Consider the following 24,557-nt stretch of genomic DNA (forward strand, 5'->3'; position numbering starts at 1 on the left):
AGGGATGTTTCTGTACATGTTCAATTTTATATTTGGTTTGTTCAAATTAATATCCAACTCGTAAGGAACAGCGTGGGACTCATATTTATTCAGTGTTCCCTGGTCAGCCATTCAGTCTGCTCCAGGACCAGGCACTATTTTTCAGAAGGAGAATAGTTAACTACAGAAAAAAGCATGAATTTGCTCTAAAATCCAAGTGGGCTGTGCTGTGATTCAATAGTGCATGTTACCTCAAAAATTCAAAGGGGCCAGGTGCGGTGGTTCATGCCTGTAATCCCAGCACTTTGGGAGGCTGACGCAGATGGATCACTTGAGGTCAGGAGTTCGAGACCAGCCTGACCAACATGGTGAAACCCCATCTCTGCTAAAAAAAAAATACAAAATTAGCCAGGCGTGGTGGCACACACCTGTAATCCCAGCTACTTGGGAGGCTGAGGCAGGAGAATCACTTGAACCCGGGAGGTGGAGGTTGCAGTGAGCCAAGATTGTGCCATTGTACTCCAGCCTGGGCAACAAGAGTGAATCTCTGTCTAAAAAAAAAAAATTTAAAGGGGACTTTTAAGTTTTGTCTATGACAGTGTGGCTTCTCTGGGACTAAACTTTCTGCCAAAAACAACTGTAAAAGCTGGACATATGTAAAACAATGGTCTGAAGACCTCAGAGAGCAACCAATGGCAGGTCTTGAAGGACTGCAGTCCTTGAGAGAGGAGTCACATGAGGCTAGTTCCACCTGACTCCAGCTTTTTATCCTAAGGTATTTCCCAGCTTGCAGGAGGGGAAAATAGAGCCCAATTAGGAAACACAAGCCCCACTGTTTGGAGTTTAGGTTACCAAAGTGACTGGAACTTAAGAGGCAAATTCTAGGAGAGGATGACACTGCAGAGAAGGAACGCCAAAACCTGTGTGTCAGGAATTTTATAAAATCATTATTTAGTAAAGAAAACAGAAATATGGCTGGGCACGATGACTCATGCGTGTAATCCCAGTACTTTTGGAGGCCGAGGTGGGTGGATCATCTGAAGTCGGGAGTTCAAGACCAGCCCGGCTAACATGGCAAAACCTCATCTCTACTAAAAATACAAAAATTAGCCAGGTGTGGTGGCATGGCCTGTAGTCCCAGCTACCCGGAAGGCTGAGACATGAGAACCACTTAAACCCAGGAGGCAGAGATTGCAGTGAGCGGAGATCTCGCCACTGCACTCCAGTCTGGGCAACCATGTGAGACTCTGTCTCGAAAGAAAAAAAAAGAAAAGAAGAGAAGAGAAATATAATTCAGCTGTTCCTATCAGCATGGTTGCTTGATAAGTATTATTTTTTAATTAAAATACTGAGTTTTATTCCACATGTATAGTTTTGTCTCCCCACCATTTCCATGTCTGATCACTGCTACTACTATGTCCTATCATAACATTCCAGATATACTTAAAACCAAGCAAAGGGTGGAGTTCCATCTTTAAAAACTAAACAGGCATTTTGGACAACACATTGTTGGCAATGGAACCTGGACAACATTTATCAAACACAGCAGGGAAAATTCTCATTCTGCATCATAAAAAGGACAGCCAGATATCAACTGTTACAGAAATGAAATAAGACAAAAAATGTTTAACAAATTGCTTAAACTATTTTCTTAAAGAGACTTCCTCCACTGCCAGAGATCTTGAATAGCCTCCTGGTCAGTCATCTGGAAGCAATTCTTCACATAACTGATAAACTTGGCTTCCACTTTGGGAAGAGAACCACCTTTTCCTATACTTGCTTGCATTTTTGCTTTAATGTCATCTACAGAACTAGGTCCTTTTGGTGTTTTAGGAGTTTTTTCCTGTTTTTTTTTTTTGAAGGATTCTTGTCCTTTTGATCTTGGTGTTGATGGTTTTGAGTCTTTTCCATTCTGATTTGACTTTTGTGCATTTTTGGCTGGAGTATCTCGTATAGATTTCTTCACTGGTGCTTTTTCTTCCGTTTCCTCATCATCGAAATCATCATCCTCCTCCTCTTCATCATCATCATCCTCTTCATTTTTGTCATCATCTTCATCTGCAGCAAGTTTTTCTTTTTTCTGTGGAACCTTGCTACCACCTTCAGGAGCAGACTGCTTTCTAGATATATTCAAGAGTTTCACATCCTCCTCTTCATCTTCTGACTCTACATCTTCCTCCACAACTACTAAATGCTGCCCACTAATATGCACTGGCCCTGAAGCACACTTCAACCGTAAGGTGATGTTATTTCAAAGCCCCACAGGGAAACCGTTGGCTGTACAGACATTTTCAAAGTTGCCAGTGTTACCTTAATTGATTGCCTTCGCAATTCATTGCCTCTGCTTCAACAATGTGCAATTCTTTGCAACAGCCCCTAAACTGACAGTTCTTAAAGATAACTGGGCTCGTTTTCATCATTATCCACCTTAAAGTGATAATCTTTGTCGGCCTTTAGTTCACAACTGAAAAGATAGTTCTGGGGCCTCAGGGGGCTCATGTCCAGGTCCATCGAATCTTTGAATGGGTGATGGCACACCCTTAGGTGGGAGAGAAGGCAGACAGAGATAAACAACCACTGCTCAAGAGAACAGCTGAGCAGGATGGACTCACACCAGGGCAATAATTATTATTGATAGTTGGGATGAAAAACACATGGGATTTCTGTGTCTTTTTTTTTTTAAATTTCCAACTTTTAAGTTCAGGGGTACGTGTGCAGATGTGGAGGTTTGTTACATAGGTAAACAGGTGCCATGGTGGTTTGCTGCACAGATCATCCCATCACCTAGGTATTAAGTCCAGCATCTATTAGTTATTCTTCCCAATGCTCTCCCTCCTCCTACTGCCCCCACCTCTTACAGGCCTCAGTGTGTGTTGTTCCCCACCATGGGTCCATGAGTTCTCATCATTCAGGTCCCACTTATAAGTGAGAACATGCGGTATTTGGTTTTCTGTTCCTGCATTAGTTTCCTGAGGATAAGGGCTTCCAGCTCCATCCACATCCCTGCAAATGACATGATCTCATTCCTTTTTATGGCTGCATAGTATTCCATGGTGTATATGTACCACACTTTCTTTATCCAGTCTATCATTGATGGGCATTTAGGTTGATTCACTGTATTTGCTATTGTGAATAATGCTGCAATGAACATACGCATGCATATACCTTTATAAGAGAATGATTTATATTCATTTGGGTATATTCCAAGTAATGGGATTGCTGGGTCAAATGGTGCTATTATGCCTCTAGGTCTTTGAGGAATCACCACACTGTCTTCCACACTGGTTGAACTAATCTACACTCTGATCAACAGTGGAAAAGTGTTTCTTTTTCTCTACCACCTTGCCAGCATCTGTTGTTTTTTGACTTTTTAATAATAGCCATTCTGATTGGTGTGAGATAATATCTCATTGTGGTTTTGATTTGCATTCCTTTAAGGATCAGTGATGTTGAACTTTTTTTCATATGTTTGTTGGCCACATGTATGTATTCTTTTGAGAAGTATCTGTTCATGTCCTTTGCCCACTTTTTTCTTTTTTTTTTTTTTTTTGAGACAGAGTCTCACGTTGTCACCCAGGCTAGAGTGCAGTGGCATGATCTTGGCTCACTGCAGCCTCCGCCTCCCAGGTTCAAGTGATTCTCCTGCCTCAGCCTCCCGAGTAGCTGGGACTACAGGTGCCCACCACCACACCCAGCTAATTTTTTGTATTTTTAGTAGAGACGGGTTTCACCATGTTGGTCAGGCTGGCCTCGAACTCCTGCTTTGTCCACTTTTTAATGGGGTTATGATTTTCTTCAATGTATGCTATAATAAATTAAATAATTTTAATATTCTTTCATTTCCATGGTTACCTGACCTAGATTAGACAAATAGTAGGGCTTTAACTTTCTTTTTGTTGTCAAAATCTGGTGTTGGCATACCTTTTCTCTAATTTGAACTGGTATTGCTTATGTTTGATACAGCATTAAGGAATTTGATGATTTTTGTTTTCAAAAAAATGAAATTAAATTCACAAAAATGAAATTAATTAAAGTCATTTTTCAGAGAAATGACATTAAGTGCAATAATTTTATTTATCATAAAGATTTTGTACATCATTACAACATCATGTTGTAATGTTATAACATGTATAAACATTGAAAATCAACTTTAAATAACACAATCCCATTTATAATAGCCACACACAAGCACAAGAAACCTAGGAATACACCTAACCAAAGAGGTGAAAGATCTCTACAAGAAGAACTCAAAACATTGCTGAAAAAACTATAGATGAAACAAAGAAATGGACAAACACTCCATGCTCATGAATTGGAAGAATCAACATCACTAAAATGACCATACTGCCCACAGCAATATACAGATTGAATGCTATTCCTCTCAAACTACCAACATCATTTTTTTCACAGAATTAGAAAAAAAGCTATTCTTAAATTCACATGGAACCAAAAAAGAGCCCAAATAGCCAAAGCAATCCTAAGCAAAAAGAACAAAGCTGGAGGCATCACATTACCTGACTTGAAACTCTAAGGCTACAGTAATCAAAACAGCATGATATTGGCATAAGAACAGACACATAGACCAATAGAACAGAATACAGAACCCAGAAATAAAGCTGCATACCTACAGCCATATGATCTTCAAAAAAGTCAGCAAAAATAAGTATGGGAAAAGGACTCCCTCTTCAATAAATAGTGCTGGGGTGGGGGAGTGGGGAGGGATAGCATTAGGAGATACACCTAATGTAAATGATGAGTTAGTGGGTGCAGCACACCAACATGGCACACGTATACATATGTAACAAACCTGCACGTTGTGCACATGTACCCTAAAACTTAAAGTATAATAAAATAAATAAATACATAGTGCTAGGATAGCTGGCTAGCCATATGCAGAAGAATGAAACTGCACCCCTACCTTTCACCATACACAAAAATTAACTCAAGATAGATTAAAGATTTAAATGTAAAGATCTCAAAGTATAAGAATCCTAGAAGAAAACCTAGGAAACACCATTCTAAATATTGGCCTTGGGAAAGAATTTATGACTAAGTCCTGAAAAACAACTGCAACAAAAACAAAAATTGACAAGTGGAACCTAATTAAACTAAACAGTTTCTGCACAGCAAAAGAAACTATCAAAAGAGTAAACAGACAACCTACAGAATGGGAGAAAATATTTGTAAACTGCCGGGTGCAGTGACTCACGCCTGTAATCCCAGAACTTTGGGAGGCGGAGGTGGAAGGATCCCTTGAGCTCAGGAGTTTGAGACACTTGGGCAACATAGAGAGAACCTGTCTCTACAGAAATTTAAAAATTAGCCAGGTGTGGTGGCACATGCCTGTAGCTCCAGCTACTTGGGAGGCTGGGGTGGGAAGATTGCTTAGGCCCAGGAGGTCAAGGTTGCAGTGAACTGAGATCACGCCACTGCCTTCCAGCCTGGGCAACAGAATAAGACTGTCTCAAAAAAGGAGGGTGGGGGAGGGGTGGGGAGAGAGAAGGAAAAGAAAGAAAAGAAAGAAAATATTTGCAAACTATGTATCTGACAAAGGTCTAGTATTCAGAATCTATAAGGAACTTAATTCAATAAGCAAAAACCAAATAATACCATTAAAAAGTGGGCAAAACACATAAACAGACACTTCTAAAAAGAAGACATATAAGCAGCCAACAGACATGAAAAAATGCTCAACATCACTAATCATCAGAGAAGTGCAAATCAAAACCATGAGATATTATCTCACACCAGTCAGAATGGCTATCATTAAAGTCAAAGAAGAACAGGTGCTGACCAGGCTGTAGAGAAAATGGAATGCTTATACATTGTTGGTGAGAATGTAAATTAGTTCAGCCACTGTGGAAAGCGGTTTGGCAATTTCTCAAAGAACATAAAATAGAGCTATCATTTGACCCAGCAATCTCATTACTGGGTATATATCCAAAAGAAAATACATTATTCTGTCAAAAGACACATGCACTCATATGTTCATTGCATTAGTATTCACAATAGTAAAGACATGGATTCAACCTAGGTGCCCATCAGCGGTGGACTGGGTAAAGAAAATTGGTCCAAATATGGCCAGGCGCAGTGTCTCATGCCTGTAATCCCAGCACTTTGGGAGGCCGAGGCTGGTGGATCACCTGAGGTCACGAGTTCGAGACCAGCCTGACCAACACGGAGAAACCCCGTTTTTACTAAAACTACAAAATTAGCTGGGCATGGTGGCACATGCCTGTAATCCCAGCTACTTGGGAGGCTGAGGCAGGAGAATCACCTGAACCTGGGAGGCGGAGGCTGTGGTGAGCTGAGATCGTGCCATTGCACTCCAGCCTGGGCAACAAGGCGAAACTCCGTCTCAAAAAAAAAAAGAAAAAAAAAAAAGGAGAAGATTGGTCCATATACACCATGAAATGCTACATAGCCATAAAAAAGAATGAAATCATGGATGCAGCTGGAGCCCATTATCCTAAGCGAATTAACACAGGATCAGAAAACCATGTACTGCATGTTCTCACTTATAAGTGGGAGCTAAACATTGGGTACTTATGATCATAAAGATGGCAACAATAGACACTGGGGACTAATAGAGGGTGGAGGGAGGGTAGTGAGGTTTGTAAAACTAACTGTTGGGTACTATGCTCACTATCTGGGTGACGGGATCATTTATATCCCAAACCTCAGCATCATGAAATGTACCCATGTCACAAACCTGCATGTGTACCCCCTGAATCTAAAAAGTGGAAATTTTCTTACAAACTGGTGAAATTGAAGGGAGAAATGCACAAATCCATAATTATTGTTAGAAACTTTAATATTTCCCTTTCAGGAATTGATCAAGCAGATAGAAAATCAGTTAAGATATAGAAGGTCTAAAGAGCACTATCAAACAACTAGAGCTAATTGACATTTATAGAACACTCCACATAATAGCAGAATACACTTCCAAGGGTGCACAGAACATTCACCAAGGTAGGTCATATTTTAGGCCATTAAAAAAATTTAAAAGAATAGGCCATTAAAAAAATTTAAAAGAATAGAAAAGCTTTACAAAGAATAGTAATCATACAAAGCATATTCTTGAACCATAAGGGAATTAAACTAGAGAGCAGTAACAGAAAGTGATTGGGAAAATCTTCCAAATATTTTGAAATTAAATAAAAACACTTTGAAATAAGCATGGGTCAATTAGGATGTTTTAGGGTAAATTTAAAATACATTTGGAATAAAATGAAAATAAAAATGCAACATATTAAAATTCGTGTGAAGTTGCTAATGCAGGAGCTATTGGGAAATGTACAGACTTCAATGCTTACATTGAAAAATAAAAGTCTCGTATCAATGATCTAATCTCCCATGTCAGGAAATTAGAAAAATGATCAAATTAAACCCAAAGTATGTAGAAGGAAAAAAAATATAAAGATTAGAGGAAGAATCAATAAAATTGAAAACAGGAAAATGAGAAGAAACAAACTAAATGCTGATTCTTTGAAAAATCAGCAAATTGGTAAACCTATAGCTAAACTGACCAAGAAAAAATCACAGAAAACACAAATTGCCAATATTAGGAATGAAAGAGGAGACATCACAGACATTAAAAGGATAATAAGGGAACAGTACAAACAACTCTATGTTTATAAATTCTAAAATTTGGACAAAATGGACAAATTTCTTAAAAGGCAGAAATTATAAAGTTCATTCAAAAAGAAATAGATAATGGAAAAATTTCTGTATCTATTAAATAGTTAATTTTGTAGTTAAAAACTTCCTGAAAGAAAATTCCAGGCCCTGGAAATTTTACAGGCAAATTCTACCAAATATTTAAGGAAGAAATAGCACCAATTCTATACAATGTTTTTGAGAATGTAGAAGAGACGGGAAAGCTTCCTAACTCATTTTATGAGGCCAGCATTTATCTAATACCAAACCAGACAAAGAAATTACAAGAAAACTACACTCTAGTATCTCTCATAAATATTGATGCAAAAATTCTGAACAAAATATTCACAAGTCAAATCTAGTAATATATAAAGGGCAAAACATGTCACAACCAAATGGGGTTCATCCCAGGAATGCAGTTTGTAATGAATAAAATTAAAGAGCTAAGTAAATGGAGAGATATATTATATTCATGGAATGGAAGACTCAACATTGTTAAAATGACAATTGTCCCAAATTTAATCTATAGATTTAACATAGTTCCTCCCCTCCCCAAATCCCAGTAACTTGATTCTAAAATTTATATCAAAAAGCAAAGGAACTAAAATAACCAAACAATTACAAAAAAATTAATAAAGTCAGAGGAGTCACATTATGGAATTTCAATATTAACTATAAAGCTACAGTATTCAAGACCGTGTGGTATCGGTAAAGGATAGACATATATATCAGTGCAACAGAATAGAGAGCCCACAAATAGATACACACAAATATAATCAACTGATATTTGACAAAAGTGTAAAGGCAATTTGATAGATAAAGAATGGTTTATAACAAATGGTGCTGGAATGATTGTATGTTCATATGCACACAAAAAAACAATCTCAACCTAAACCTCACACCTTACCCAAGAATTAACTCAAAATTGTTCATAGAATGAAATCAAAAATAGAAAACTTCTAGCAACTTCGTTTTCTATAGGGCAAAATCTGCATGACCTTTGGTTTGGTGATGAGTATTTAGATATGTTATCAAACAGCATAATCCATAAGGGAAAAATGATAAGTTAGGCTTTATCAAAATTGAAAACCTCTGCTCTGCAAAAGACACTGTAAGAGAATTCAAAGGCTAGTCATTGACTGGGGAAACTACTTGTATATCAAATATCGAATAATGAATTTGTACCTAGAATATACAAAGAACACTTGAAATTCAATGGTATGAAAACAAACAACCTGGATTAAAAAGCAGGCAAAAGATCTGGACAGACTTCACCAAAAAAGATACATGGATAGAAAATGAGCACATGAAAGATGGTCAACACAATTAGTTATAGGGAAATGTAATTAAATTAAATTACAACCACAATAAGATACCACTACATACGTGTTAGAATGACATCCCCCACCAGAGTGGTTACATTTGTTACATTCAAGCCTACATTGACACACCATTATGACCCAAAGCCCATAGTATACACTTGGTGTAGTACATTCTATGAGTCTTGACAAATATGTAACATGTATCCACCATTATAGTATCATACAGAATAGTTTCACTGTCCTAAAAGCCCTCTGTGTTCTGCCTATTAATCCCTCCCTTCTCCTAGTCTCCCTGGCAGCCCCTGAGCTCTTTACTGTCTTCATAGTTTTGCCTTTTCCAGAATGTCATACAGTTAAAATCATACAGTATGTAACCTTTTTAGATTGGCTTCTTTCACTTAGCCATATGCATTTAAATTTACTATTGACTCTTCAAAAGTGTCAAGGTCATGAAAGATAAGGAAAGACCAATGAAATGTCAGGCAACTAAGAAGATACAATAAAATGCAATGTGGCATTCTGGATTGGATCCTGGAATGGAAAGAAGACATTACTGGAAAAACTGGAGAAATTTGAATAAAGTCTCTAGTATAATTAATAGTATGTATTTTACAAATGTTAACTTCTTACTTTTGATAAATGTATCATGGTTATGTAAGATGTTGACACAGACGAAGTTGGGTGAAGGATATATGGGAACTCTCATACTATCTTTGAAACTCTGTAAATATAAAACCATGCATGGTAAAATAAAATGATAAAAATGGTTTTGGTTATACAAACATATAATTTATCTAATATATATTAAAGAAGTAAAACTATAATATTCATGTTTTTAAAACTACTCTAGCTGGGGGTAGTGGTGCATGTGCCTGTGGTCCCAGCTACTCAGGGAGCTGAGGTGGGAGGATCACTTGAGCCCTAGCGGTCAAGGCTGCAATGAGCCGAGATAGCGCCACTGCACTCCAGCCTGGGTGACAGAGCAAGGCCTCTTCTCAGAACAAACAAACAACAACAACAACAAAAACTCCTCAATGTAGTTTAAGATGTGATTTTTTTTTTGTCCTTTTAATATATCCCTTTTAGGATGTATAGTCAAAACATTGTGTAAAAGTCACTTACAGTAATTTTCTATGTGGTCATGCCACTAACTTGAGAGACAGCCAGGGTCAAGTGCTTCTGTTTATTTTAAATTGAGGGAATTGTGGGGTTTTTCTTTCTGATTTCTTTGAACTATGTAAAAATAATTACATATGTCTAGACTTGCTTCCATTCTGGTCCTGTCCTTCCTGTTCCTTGCCTCTCCTTATAGATAACCATCTTTATGAGTTCACATTTTCCCCCTAGTTTTTTCCTGAAATTTTAAGCAAACTATCTCCTTTCTTACAAAAACACTTTTCTGCAGCTTGCTTTTTTTCACTTAACACATATCCTAGAGATGATATCATATCAGTAGAGAGCTTCCTTATTTCCTTTTTATTACTGCATCATGCATTTTTATAGTTTATTCAATCAGTTCACTGTATAGTGATGAATACGTAACCTAATGAATGATTGACGGTGACTCCTTGGGATAGAACCCTAGAAGTGATACTGCTGAGTCAAAGGGTAAATGCATATGTAATTTTGGTAGGTATTGCGGTAGTGTTATACCAGTTTGTATCCTCACAAGCAAGTTATAAAAGTTCTGTTTTTCTACACGCATATTGTCAAAATATTGGATTTTTGCTAATCTGATTAAGTGAAAAATAACATTTCAGCACAATTTAAATTCGTATTCTTTTTATATAGTAAAGACTCATTATTTAAAGGCCACTGCATTTTTTTGATTTGTCTACACATATATTTTGCCCATGTTTTTATTGAAATGTTTATTTCAATCTTCTACATTCTTTGTATAATATGAATATTTGCCTTTCCCTGTGATATGTTTTTTATTTGTTTTTTGACTTTGCTTTTAAGAATTTTTTGCCATGAAGATTTTTTTTTTATTTTAGTAAAGGTTTCTTGAATTACTAAGTAGTTAAATTTTATACAACAACTTAAGATTCCAATAAAAATTAACAGTATTTCATTATCATGTATTGAGTCCTTACTCTGTGCTAAGCACTGTTATTTGGTGTCCTGGAAGCAGAGTTAGCTGCATTTAAAGGTCAAATGCTCCTGTCACAGCCTGGGTCTTGAGACATGATTTTGGTGATGGCTGCCTTTACATCCCTGTTTCTCAGTGTGTAAATGAGGGGGTTGAGAATTGGTGTGAGAATGGCGTATACCACATTGCCCATGATATGGAAGTCAAGGGGCAGGTCAGCCCTGTAGGCCACGTAGGCTATGGCAATAGATGAGTAGTAGGTGCCCACCACCAGAAGGTGGGAGCTGCAGGTGGAGAAGGCTTTTGCCCGTCCTTCTAGGGAACTGATGCGAAGCACCGAGGCCAGGATGTGGGCATAGGAGAGAAGCACCAGGAGAAGGGGGAGGAAGGACACCACCATGGCGATGCAGAAGCCCATGAGGGTCTGGGGGGTGGTGTCAGAGCAGGAGGCCTGGACCACAGCCAGATGATCACAGAAGCAGTGGTAGATGTAGGCAGTGCTGTTATATGCCATCTGGGAGGTCCTTACTACTGCTGGGATGGGCAGGAGGAGGGCAGTTAGCCAGGCACTGGCTGCCAAGGTAGCATTGGTCTGTGGGTTCATGAGGACAGGGTAGTGCAGTGGGTGGCAGATAGCCACATAGCGGTCATAGGCCATGACCACCAGGATGAAGGCTTCTGAACATGTAAAACTTTGGAAGAGGTACATCTGCAGTAAGCAGGAAGAAAAGCTGAGGAAGCGGTCCCCAAGCAAGAATAAGGACAGCATCTTGGGGACAGTGGTTGTGGTGAAAAGGATGTCCAAGGTGGAGAGATTGATCAGAAAGAAGTACATGGGCTTGTGGAGGCTGGGATCTGCCACCACGGCCACCAGGATCAGGGCATTACCCATCAGGATGAGAAGGTAGAAGAGGAGGAAAATAAAAAACACAGGGAGGAAGAAGGTCTCTGGCAGAGAGGGGATGCCCAACAGATAGAAGACGGGTGAGCCATCCACTGATTCATTACAGGCTGTGGCATCCATTGTGAGACACAGCTGGATTTCTCAGAGATGGGCAGCTGGAACATCTAGACATTGGAAACATCTGGAAACCATAGAAACAAAGGATTCTGGAGTGATAATGCTATAACGTTTACTCTGTAGGTAATATAAGCAGAATTATTTACAACCAACTGTAGAGGACTGATGAGGGGCTATGGTATTGACTTTTACCATGTGAACCCAAAATTTGTCAAATATTATTAATTAATTAATAACCAACCAAATAGAAGTCTGTGTGCTTTGTTTAGGTGATGAAGTGATCAAAGTGAAGAAGGCAGGCAAAGTTCCTGTCTTCCCAGAGTTTATATTTTACTGGGAAAATCAGATCTAAACAGTTGATTGTTGAATTATAATTGTGAAAGTGCTTTGGAAAGGCTTCTTCTGGTCTTCATCTTAGGTTCCATGCTGTGTGGTTTAGGTTGATGTCAGATCTCATAAATCAAGTCCTTAAGCTCATGTCTCTACTTTTGTACTCACTCAAAGTTCCATCATGTTCCATTGAGGGGCTTCTTTCTCCAAGGCTCTGTGTACTATGCAGCTGCTCACACTCTTATTAAGTTTCTTTCTTGTATGCCTTGACTAGTGGTTCTTTCTGACTCCATTTAAGCTAGGTGTCTGGACTTCTGCTCCTGTATTGGATATAATAGACCATGATAGCCCAACACTTTCACTGCAATGATTAGGGAAACCTGGATAAATTACACAAATCACATTTTTAAACAAATTGAGGAATATGGGTGCCATAAGGATGAGATGAAGGCAAACTCCAATGGGTGGGGACCCTCTAAAGTTAACTAATAATCACCAGCTCTTTTGTTCTCTGGGAATATTTGATTTGGGGACCATGATGTGGCTTAGACTTGGACCAGGCAGAGAGTCATCGATGAGAGAAAGAGAAACCAGTAAGACTTGTGATAGTCAAAAAAGGCTTACAAAACATACTGGAAATTTGAGGCACTCTAAATGCATAACAAGTTTTCCCTATGGGACATCTTCTGAATTCTGGCTATGCAGGGGAGGCTAGAAAGCTGTGCTGAGGGCCTCTAAAAGACAAAACAAAATCTCCCATGATCCCATGATGCTTAAGAGAATAGAGGAAGAGGGATTTCCTCACACACACACTGGTATTTCCTCTCAAAACATTTTACAAAGATTTGAAGCTATGTGTGTATGTAGTGGGCGGGGGGAAAGGAGGGATGGGGAATGCGGCTAACAAATTAAGCTCCAAACCACCAAAGGGTAGATGCAAATCTCCCACACTCCTTTAGGGCTGAGGAGATAAGGATCAACCAGGCTATCAGCCCAAAACTCAGGAGGGTCATGCCTTAAGAACAAGAACAAACCAAAGTTGGACTAAATTTTACTAGAACTGAAACTCAGCCCTAACCTAACTCAAGCCTTAACTGGCTTTAGGTAGCCAGCCTACCTTACTCTATCTGCCTAACAAAGAGAAGGGAGGAATCTGTCTGATGAGAGACATCATCTGGGGCCTCTATGAATCTAATATAAATAATATTTGGTGCACAACACGAATTATTGCAAAAGGCAGGAAAATGTGACCAACAATCAAGAGGGAAAATACACAATAAAAGTTGACATACAGATGATCCCATTACCTGAGTTAGCAAACAAGGACTCTAGTATAACTATGTTTATATATTAAAGAAAATAGAGGAAATGTTGACAAAATGGATTTTAAAATGGGCAATTTCAATAGAAAATTGGAATCTATTTTAAAAAGAACTAAGCAAATATTCTAGAACAGAAATATCCAATATTTGAAATTAAGAACTCACTGGATAGGTATAATAGCAAACTGGACACAACAGAAGACAGGATTAGAGACCTGGAAAATAGATCAGTAGAAAATGTCTAAAATTAAGCCCAGAGATAAAAGAGTATATACTGTATGACTTAATTGATATTAAGTGACAGGCAAAACTAATCTATGATATTATAAATCAGTACGGTGATTGTCTATGGGTGTGAGGACTGACAAGAAGCAGGCAAGAGCATACTTTCTGGGGTGATAGAAATGTTCCATGTATTGAGTTGAGTTTTGGTTACATGTATGTTTACAAAAGTTTATTGAATTGTATACATAAGATCTGCTCATTAGCCTCTGAGTAAATTTTACTTCACTCAAAAAAGACAATAATAAATACAATACAAAGAGAATAAGAAAAGGCAGGAACCAGACTAGGAGAAGATATTTTCCTATTTTCAATACATTTATCAAAGGCCATGTATCCAGTATATATAAAAACCTTGACAAGTAAGAAAAAGACAGATGACCTAACGGACAAATGGGTGAAAGACTTGAATAGGTGGGCACTTTACAAAAGAGAACATCCAAATGGCCAATAAGCATATGAAAAAATTAGCCATCTAGAGATGTAAATTAAAATACAGGATGTTAATAATACATACTCACTAAAATGGCTAAACTTAAAAGGACCGCAAGTGTTGGTAAGATATGGAGTAACTGGTACCCTCATACATTGATGGTAACTAGTACAACCACTTCGGATAACAGTGTGGCAACATCTTCTTAAACTTATGACTTAGCAATTTCACATCAGGATATATAACCAAGAGGTAAGACAAGGTATTCAGCTATTTTTGTTTGTTCATTTGTTTAAGGTACTCACGTGCAATAAAGCCCAAAAATATTTGGGATAGATAATATATAGATATCTATAGATATAAATATAAATCTATGTAGAGATATAGATCAGCTAGTGATACAGCTAAAGATATAGCACATTTCCAGCAACCCAGAAAGCTCCCTTGCACCTGATCCAATAAATTCTGCTACCCCCAATGTAGCTATTGTTGTGACTTCTGTCACCATGGATTAAATTTTCCTGTTTCTGATGTTCATCTACATGGCTTTTGTTAGGCTGGGCATGGTGGCTCACACCTGTAATCCTAATACTTTGGGAGGCTGAGGCAGGCAGATCACAGGAGTTTGAGACCAGCCTGGGCAACATGGCAAAACCCTGTCTCTACAAAAAAATTTAAAAATGAAAAATAAGATTAAAAAAAAAAAAGATAAGGTCAGGTGCAGTGGCTCATGCCTGTAATCCCAGCACTTTGGCAGGCCGAGGCGGGCGGATCATGAGGTCAGGAGTTTGAGACCAGCCTGACCAACATGGTGAAACCTCATCCGTACTAAAAATACAAAAATTAGCTGGGCATGGTAGCACACGCCTGTAATCCCAGCTACTCAGGAGGCTGAAGCAGGAGAATCGCTTGAACCTGGGAGGTGGAGGTTGCAGTGAGCCGAGATCACGCCATTGCACTCCAGCCTGGCGACAGAGCAAGACTCTGTCTCAAAAATAAATAAATAAATGTTTTTTGTGATATTACAATAAAAGGAATGGCAAAAGATGCCTTTTGTGAGAGGACTTGCTTCCAGGTTGGAATCTAAGTTAAAGGTGTATTCTACCCAATAGCAGAAACAGAGATTGGAGGATGTCCCTCTGTAAGAGCATGACTTTTCATCTTTCCTATCAGCTACTCTGTTCAGCAGGTGTTTCTGATTAACCATTTCATTATCACTATCCTGTAGTCTTCCCTAGCCCCAGATAAGACAGTACTACAGCAATCTGAAAACTTGGGAGTCTTCGGAGCCATTGTTGCTAGAGAACAAGTCGTCTTGTGACAAGTGCCCAAAGGCAGAAGACCCCATTCTAGAGGTTGTTCTCCTCATCAAGGAAGAAGAGATGTGTGCTTTTGTCTGCCCACAGAACCGGAGATCTTTAACTGAGGGAGAATATTGACTGCTCTACTATGTTGGGGATGTCTCTCTGAATAAACAATCCAGGAGGAAGTTCACGTTTATGTTTACATCATTGTCTCTTGACCCTGATGACTCCAAGATGATTACCTGATGACCTGATGATTACCTTCTCTCTGATTTCCCCTATTTTTCTTACCTCTAATAAAATATCTCTCATGCCATTGAATCATAAAAAATTCCAAACCTGGAAATATCCAGGCGGCTTTTCCTTTTCTCTTTTCTTTTTTTTCTTTTTCTTTTTCTTTTTTTTTTTTTTTGAGACAGAGTCTTGCTCTGCCACCCAGGCTGGAGTGCAGTGGTACAAGCTCGGCTCACTGCAACCTCTACCTTCCCGGGTTCAAGTGATTCATGTGCCTCAGCCTCCTGAGTAGCTGGGATTACAGGCATGTGCCATCATGCCCAGCTAGTTTTTGTATTTTTAGCAGAGACGGGGTTTCACCATGTTGGCTGGGCTTGTCTCGAACTCCTGACCTCAAGTGATCCACCTGCCTCAGCCTCCCAAAGAGCTGGGATTACAGGCGTGAACCACCGCACCCAGCCAGCTTTTTCTTTTAATATAGAAAGGGCAAAAGACAAAAAGATCCAGGGCTTTCCCATACTGTCATGGCTGGCGAGCCAGAGAGATAGGACTGGAGCCCAGGCTCTAACCCCCAGAGCAGCATTCTTCTATCGTCGGTTCCCTGGAGAATCTGGAAGCTCAAATTTTCATGAGGGGAGAGACTGGGGCAAAGGTTTTCTCTTTCCTTCTCCATATATTTGGCTGATATTGTCAGCAGCAAACTACAAATTTCAGAGTTTGTTCTTTAGTTTCCTAAGTGTGGGGTGGGCTGGTTTTCTGTCAGAGAGTGAAGGCAGGTATAATGTCTTTCTAAAAGACATATGAGGCAGGGCACAGGGGTTCACACCTGTAATCCCAGAACTTTGGGAGACCAAGGTGGGAGAATTGCTTGAGACCAGGAGTTTGAGGCCAGCCTGGGCAACATAGCAAGACCCTGTCTCTACAAAAAAATTTTAAAACTAGCCAAGTACAGTGGCTTGTGCCTGTGGTCTCACTACTCAGAAGGCTGAGGCAGGAGGATCACTTGAGCCCAGGAGTTCAAGACTGCAGTGAGCTATAATCACGCCACTGCACCCCAGCCTGGGCAACAGAGGGAGACCCTGTCTTTTAAACAAAACAAATAAACAAAAAGACACATGGGACAGACCACTCCATTGTGAATGCTCCCTTGAAAGAGTATTCTACAGCTTGGCCCCAATTACACAAGCAGGAAAGCAAAACTGCTGCACCTCCACTTAAGAGATAACCCTCAGTTAACAGACCCAACCTGCCTAAGCAAATCACCAGGTTTTTCTAATACCCAAAGAGATGCAAACTACATTATTCTGAACATTGTTACAGCTCAGAGAAGTCAATTATGGATTGAATGCCACCGAGTTAGGCTGAGTTGGGGTTTGAGGGGAGAAATTCAGAGCCGTCAAGCCTGACTGAGCCTCTCTTCCCACCTCCTCCCTCACTTCTATTAAACAGCAGGGAGACAGATGCTGAGTCTGAAGTCCAGAAATAGTGTCTTTTCAAGGTCAACCAACAAATTCATAGCAGAAGTAGGTTTTAAAGCCGGTGTCCTGGCTCCCACCCAGTCTTTGTAGGATGTTTCATGAGAGAGGATGATTCCTTAGCCTGCTATTCAAAGCCTGTCTTCTTGCAGCCTTGTTTCTCCTTATTCTAGTCAAATGGCAACTCCTTGCTCTTGCCTTGTGCTTCTGCCAAATTCAGCTCAAATATTACTTCCTCCCAGAGATCTTCTATGGTCCTGGCTGGCTCAGGAGCCTCTTACCTGGGCTCTTGAAGTTCCTGTGCTTCTGTTTGTCATCATTATGATTACACCAGGTTGTCTCTGTCTATTTATGTGTCCACCACACCAGGAGCACTTTCAGAGCAGTAATGGGGTCTGATCGTTTCTATTTGATACTGCACCACCCTTCTCAGGAGCTTAGTGCTCCGGAATGCAGCTTTCCAACTTGCCTTGTTTTGCTGATAAATCATCAAATAGGAATGAAGGGGCCATTAGTGATTAAATAGTTTTCACCTAACCTCTTTCTTTTTTTTTTTTTTTTTGAGATTGAGTCTTGCTCTATCACCCAGGCTGGAGTGCAGTGGCACGATCTCGGCTCACTGCAACCTCTGCCTCCCGGGTTCAAGCGATTCTCATGCCTCAACCTCCCGAGTAGCTGGGATTACAGGCGCTTGCCACCATGTCCGGCTAATTTTTGTATTTTTAGTAGAGATGGTGTTTCACCATGTTGGCCAGGCTAGTCTTGAAGTCCTGATCTCAAGTGATCTGCCTGCCTCGGCCTCCCAAAGTGCTGGCATTTCACCTAACCTCTTTATTATATAGATGGGGACAGAAAAGGGAGTCCCAGAAATGGGCTGTGACTTTCCCAAGGTCACACAGTAAGTGGGTGATAGAACTAGAACTAGACTCTCAACAGAGCTAGATTATCAACTCACCTTGAGCTCTCCTGGACCAGCTCTGCCACTCTCTTGCTGTGACACTGGGTCTCTGAGCCTCAGTTTTCCCATCTATAAAATGAGGACTTTGGAAGCAATGATCTCCAGCTTGATAAATACTTTTGAGTATCCACTCTGTGTTTAGGTAAATGAGAGATTCGAAGACAGATGTGTCATGGCCTCAGCCTCTTAGGAAGGAGAGCAAGGGCGCTCTCATTTGTTAAGCTTCTGTTGCCTGCTTGATTCTTTACAGTCATTACACATCATTACGACGCCCAAACTCATGCAGTTCTCTCATGATATTCTCACCATCCTGCACTGTTTCCATAGAAAAGGAGCAGGATATACATGAAGCACAGAATCTAGGTCTATTAACTTTGCAGTTAGAAAGGCCTGAGTTTCCTTCCCGGCTCCACCACTTTGTGCTTTCCTCCAATGGACTGCAATTCCCTCACAAATTATTCCCATTTCTCTTATCATCATCAGCTTTCCCTCCTTGTGAGGAATTCTCTTCCAAGATCATTAGCCTCTTGCTTGTGACTGCACAGCCCTGCCCCTGCCTGCGAGGGTGTCTGGTCTACACTCACCCAGGCTGACTGCGTGGTTGACTTGGATCCTGGGACCCTGACATTCCCAGGATCTTTACTGTGGTTGTACATGCCCCCAACCTCCCTGAGCCTATCTCCCCATCCCAGTGTCTGCCCGCTCTGCGCACTCCATCCCCAGCCCAGCTCACCTACCAATCCTGGTCCGCTTTGATGTCTTGTGTAGAGTCGTCACAGTTGGCCTTGGTTGGGAAGAGCCAGGTAGAAACTCAACCACGGCCCTTTAAACCCTCGGGCCCCTCTCTGCAACCAGGCCTGCTGGGGCTCTCTCCCACAAGAAGGCTCACCCGTGGGACCAGATACCTGCCAGTCAGCTGAGAACAACTTCCGAGGGTGGAGTGGGGGACTTTGTTCTGGGCTTTGCTGATAATGAAAACAACATCATTAACAACCCTCATGGGTCCCAGAACTTTATCACCAGTATTATTCCTGTTTTCCCATCTGGTCCTCACAATAGCCAGGGAAGACAGGCAGAGTCAGGATTATTTTCACTATTTTACATTTGAGGAAACTGAGATCTAGAGAAGTGAGGTGACTTGCCCAAGGTCACATGAGTGGCTGGTGGCAGAGCTGGGATTTGTACCCAAGTCTCCAATTCTGGTTCAGTGGTTCAGCAACATGTTATCTAATGACTAAGACCCGAGTTATTCCCAGTAATATGACTTTGAACAAATCCCTTAACCTCACTGGGTCTTCATTTTGTCATCTGTGGAATGGGTATAACGACACTAACTCTCTCACAGGATAACTGGGCAGGTTGAGGTGCTTCACCCAGTTCCTGCCACTTATTAGGCATTCAATAAGTGGGAGCTATTATTTTAATGGACCAAAGCAGTAAAGCCTTGTTGAATGAGTATGTGATACTTCTGCTGCTGTGCAATGAGAACTTGCAAAGGTTTTGTGGAAAGAATGTGAGAGTGGAAGTCTCTGCCCCAACCCCATACAGGACAAAGTCAAGAGTCACAGACTCTTCCTGCCTCAATCTTTCTGATTCTCTCCTTTGGCTCCAGTGTTCTGTTTCTGACTTGACTGACTTGGTCACTCCTACTAATACTCATAAAATTTTAATTTTTTTTTAATTTCACAACTAATAAACAGAACCTCATTGTAGAACATTTTAATCAATACAGAGCTTTACTGAGTCAAAAGTGAAAGTTCTAGGCCAGGTGTGGTGGCTCACGCCTGTAATCCCAGCACTTTGCGGGGCCGAGGTGGGAGGATCTCTTTTTTTTTTTTTATTTTTTTATTTTTATTTTTATTTTTATTATTTTTATTTTTTATTGATCATTCTTGGGTGTTTCTCACAGAGGGGGATTTGGCAGGGTCATAGGACAATAGTGGAAGGAAGATCAGCAGATAAACAAGTGAACAAAGGTCTCTGGTTTTCCTAGGCAGAGTGTTTGTGTCCCTGGGTACTTGAGATTAGGGAGTGGTGATGACTCTTAACGAGCATGCTACCTTCAAGCATCTGTTTAACAAAGCACATCTTGCACCGCCCTTAATCCATTTAACCCTGAGTGGACACAGCACATGTTTCAGAGAGCACAGGGTTGGGGGTAAGGTCATAGATCAACAGGATCCCAAGGCAGAAGAATTTTTCTTAGTACAGAACAAAATGAAAAGTCTCCCATGTCTACCTCTCTCTACACAGACACGGCAACCATCCGATTTCTCAATCTTTTCCCCACCTTTCCCCCCTTTCCATTTCCATAAAACCGCCATTGTCATCATGGCCCGCTCCCAAAGAGCTGTTGGGTACACCTCCCAGACGGGGTGGTGGCCGGGCAGAGGGGCTCCCCACTTCCCAGCAGGGGCGGCCGGGCAGAGGCGCCCCTCACCTCCCGGACGGGGCAGCTGGCCGGGCGGGGGGCTGACTCCTCCACCTCCCTCCCGGACGGGGCGGCTGGCCGGGCAGAGGGGCTCCTCACTTGGGAGGATCTCTTGAGTCCAGGAGTAAGACAGCAGCCTGGACAACTGGCAAAACTCTATCTCTACTGAAAAATACAAAAAAATTAGCTGGGCATGGTGGCATGCACCTGTAGTCTCAGTGAGAGGTGACAGCATGCTGGCAGTCCTCACGGCCCTCGCTCGCTCTCGGTGCCTCCTCTGCCTGGGCTCCCACTTTGGCGGCACTTGAGGAGCCCTTCAGCCCACCGCTGCACTGTGGGAGCCCCTTTCTGGGCTGGCCAAGGCCGGAGCCGGCTCCCTCAGCTTGCAGGGAGGTGTGGAGAGAGAGGCGCGAGCGGGAACCAGGGCTGTGCCTGCACTTGCAGGCCAGCTGGAGTTCTTAGTGGGAGTGGGCTTGGCGGACCCCACACTCGGAGCAGCCAGCCGGCACTGCCATCCCCAGGCAATGAGAGGCTTAGCACCCGGGCCAGCGGCTGCGGAGGGTGTACTGGGTCCCCCAGCAGTGCCAGCCCACCGGCGCTGTGCTCGATTTCTCTCCGGGCCTTAGATGCCTTCCCGCGGGGCAGGGCTCGGGACCTGCAGCCTGCCATGCCTGAGCCTCCCACCCCCTCCCTGGGCTCCCGTGCGGCCCGAGCCTCCCCGATGAGCGCCGCCCTGTGCTCCACGGCACCCAGTCCCATCCACCACCCAAGGGCCGAGGAGTGCGGGCGCATGGCTCCGGGACTGGAAGGCAGCTCCACCTGCAGCCCCGGTGAGGGATCCACTGGGTGAAGCCAGCTGGGCTCCTGAGTCTGGTGGGGACGTGGAGTACCTTTATGTCTAGCTCAGGGATTGTAAATACACCAATCAGCACCCTGTGTCTAGCTCAGGGTTTGTGAATGCACCAATGGACATTCTGTATCTAGCTACTCTGGCGGGGCCTTGGAGAACCTTTATGTCTAGCTCAGGGATTGTAAATACACCAATCGGCACTCTGTATCTAACTCAAGGTTTGTAAACACACCAATCAGCACCCTGTGTCTAGCTCAGGGTTTGTGAATGCACCAATGGACACTCTGTATCTAGCTACTCTGGTGGGACGTTGGAGAACCTTTATGTCTAGCTCAGGGATTGTAAATACACCAATCAGCACTCTGTATCTAGCTCAAGGTGTGTAAACACACCAACCAGCACCCTGTGTCTAGCTCAGGGTTTGTGAATGCACCAATTGACACTCTGTATCTAGCTACTCTTGTGGGGCCTTGGAGAACTTTGTGTCGATACTCTGTATCTAACTAATCTGGTGGGGACGTTGAGAACATTTCTGTCTAGCTCAGGGTTTGTGAGTGCACCAATCAACACTCTGTATCTAGCTGCTCTGGTGGGGCCTTGGAGAATCTTTATGTCTAGCTCAGGGATTGTAAATACGCCAATCGGCACTCTGTGTCTAGCTCAAGGTTTGTAAACACACCAGTCAGCACCCTGTGTCTAGCTCAGGGTTTGTGAGTGCACCAATTGACACTCTGTATCTAGCTGCTCTGGTGGGGCCTTGGAGAATCTTTGTGTCTAGCTCAGGGATTGTAAACGCACCAATCAGCGCCCTGTCAAAACAGACCACTCGGCTCTACCAATCAGCAGGACGTGGGTGGGGCCAGATAAGAGAATAAAAGCAGGCAGCCCGAGCCAGCAGTGGCAACCCGCTCAGGTCCCCTTCCACACTATGGAAGCTTTGTTCTTTCGCTCTTTGCAATAAACCTTGCTACTGCTCACTCTTTGGGTCCACGCTGCTTTTATGAGCTGTAACACTCACCGGAAGGTCTGCAGCTTCACTCCTGAAGCCAGTGAGACCACAAGCCCACCAGGAGGAACGAACAACTCCAGACGCGCTGCCTTAAGAGATGTAACGTCGTGAAAGTCTGCAGCTTCACTCCTGAAGCCAGCGAGACCACGAGCCCACCAGGAGAAACGAACAACTCCAGACGCGCCGCCTTAAGAACTGTAACACTCCCCATGAAGGTCTGCAGCTTCACTCCTGAGCCAGCGAGACCACCAACCCACCAGAAGGAAGAAACTCCCAACACATCCGAACGTCAGAAGGAACAAACTCCAGATGCGCCACCTTAAGAGCTGTAACACTCACCGCCAGGGTCCGTGGCTTCATTCTTGAAGTCAGTGAGACCAAGAACCCACCAATTCCAGACCCATCAGCTACCAGGGAAGCTGAGGCAGGAGAAACACCTGAGCCGGGGAAGTTCAGGCTGCAGTGAGCCACAGCTGTGCCTCTGCACGCTAGCCTTAGCAATGGAGTGAGACCCAGGAAGGAGGGAAGGGAGGGAGGAGAGGGAAGGGAGGGAGGAGAGGGAAGGGAGGGAGGGAGAGAAAGAGAGAGAAAGAAAGTTTTTTTTCACACCAAATTCCTACCCATATTTTTCCTCCAGCCTTAACAATGGAGTGAGATCCTGTCAGAAAGAAAGGAAGAAAGAAAAAAGAAAGAAGAGTTAGTTTTCTTCACACCAATTCTTACCCACATTTTCCCTCCATGCTCTAGAAGTAAACATTATTACTGATTTGGTGTGTTTCTTCCAGACTTTTCTAAGCGCGTGTGTGTGTGTTTGTGTACGTGTGTATGGTTTTGCTTTTCTTTCAATGTAAATTGAATCTGTATTGTATAGCATATTTTAATTTAATAAGTCTTGGAATTTTTCTGTGTCTGATCTACTTCATTTTTTTGTATCTGATATTTGGCATTTTGTAGTACAGATACAATATAGTTTGTCTAATAACTCATCTGTTGATGAACATTTAAGTTCTGTCTCATTCTTGCTATTATGAAAACTGTTATAATTAATTTCCTTTTAACATGTATTTGGGGTCACATGTGCTCAAATATTTCTCGGAGATAGACAGATCCTTAGAAGTAGAACTTCTGGGCCAAGCAGTCAGCACATTTTCAGATGGAATGGGGTGTGCATGTGTAGGGACTATCCCAGCTTCAAACCCAGAAGCTTTGAGGATGCTGAGTCACAGTGATGACTGAGATGACCCTGTTACACTCGGCCTGATGCTTCTGCCCAGGACCAGGGGAAAACCCATGCATGAAGGGTTCATTTCAGCCTGCAGAAGAGACTTCCCTATTAGACCTCTGCAGACTGTAGACTTTCAACTGCAGACTGGGAGGTTACTAAGTCCTTAGTAGCTGAGTACAGAACACGATGGAAATGAAAACATGGTACAACAGAGGTTACAGCCCTCTCCTGACCTGATAAACTTCATGATGGAGCTAAAGATGGTTTGGGAAGTTTCTTTGAATCACAAGCAGAACTGTATGTGCTGTCTCCTCCTGTCTGGATCTACTCACTACTTGCTAAAGAGAAGAATTTTGGTTTGGGATAAATTTATGTGGATCTTCGCTTTGGTGCCATAAAGGTAAGTGCTAAAGATGTTTCTGGGGGAGAAGACTAAGCTCTCCCCTAACTTAACTAAGACTAAGTTAAAGGCAAAGAATCCTGCAAAATCACCAGGTGGTTAGGTGGATTCTTTTGTTCTGTTTTCCATTTCTTAGACGTGATGAGATCCCTAATAAGCCTTAAAAAGCCATCTTTTGGCAGCATAAGAATGACTTAAGGCTTTCGAGATGTTATGTATGAAAGTAACTAA

General features: G+C 42.0%; 1 protein-coding gene and 1 pseudogene across 2 annotated transcripts; both read right to left on the reverse strand.

Annotated features, from left to right (window-relative positions):
* Positions 1–1,548: 1,548 nt before the first annotated feature.
* Positions 1,549–10,665, reverse strand: LOC101127570 (nucleophosmin-like; annotated as a pseudogene).
* LOC101150653 (olfactory receptor 2AT4) lies at positions 4,129–19,272 on the reverse strand. 2 transcript variants are annotated; one of them, XM_055356819.2, is made up of 2 exons: positions 19,149–19,272; positions 4,129–12,723 (listed from the first exon to the last, which is right to left on the reverse strand). In XM_055356819.2, the coding sequence occupies exon 2, from the start codon at positions 12,074–12,076 to the stop codon at positions 11,114–11,116; it is 963 nt and encodes a 320-aa protein (XP_055212794.2). In that variant the 5' UTR covers positions 12,077–12,723; positions 19,149–19,272; the 3' UTR covers positions 4,129–11,113. The 2 variants fall into 2 exon arrangements, with proteins under 2 accessions (XP_055212794.2, XP_004051868.3); XM_004051820.5 differs by having other exon boundaries at positions 11,056–12,723; positions 19,145–19,272.
* Positions 19,273–24,557: the final 5,285 nt, after the last annotated feature.

Source organism: Gorilla gorilla, chromosome 9, assembly GCF_029281585.2.
Source record: "Gorilla gorilla gorilla isolate KB3781 chromosome 9, NHGRI_mGorGor1-v2.1_pri, whole genome shotgun sequence".
Classification (NCBI taxonomy): Eukaryota; Metazoa; Chordata; class Mammalia; order Primates; family Hominidae; genus Gorilla; species Gorilla gorilla.

What these genes read in the sequence shown, in the direction of transcription:
- LOC101150653 (XM_055356819.2), bottom strand. Translation starts at nt 12,076, where the DNA reads ATGGATGCCACAGCCTGTAATGAATCAGTGGATGGCTCACCCGTCTTC.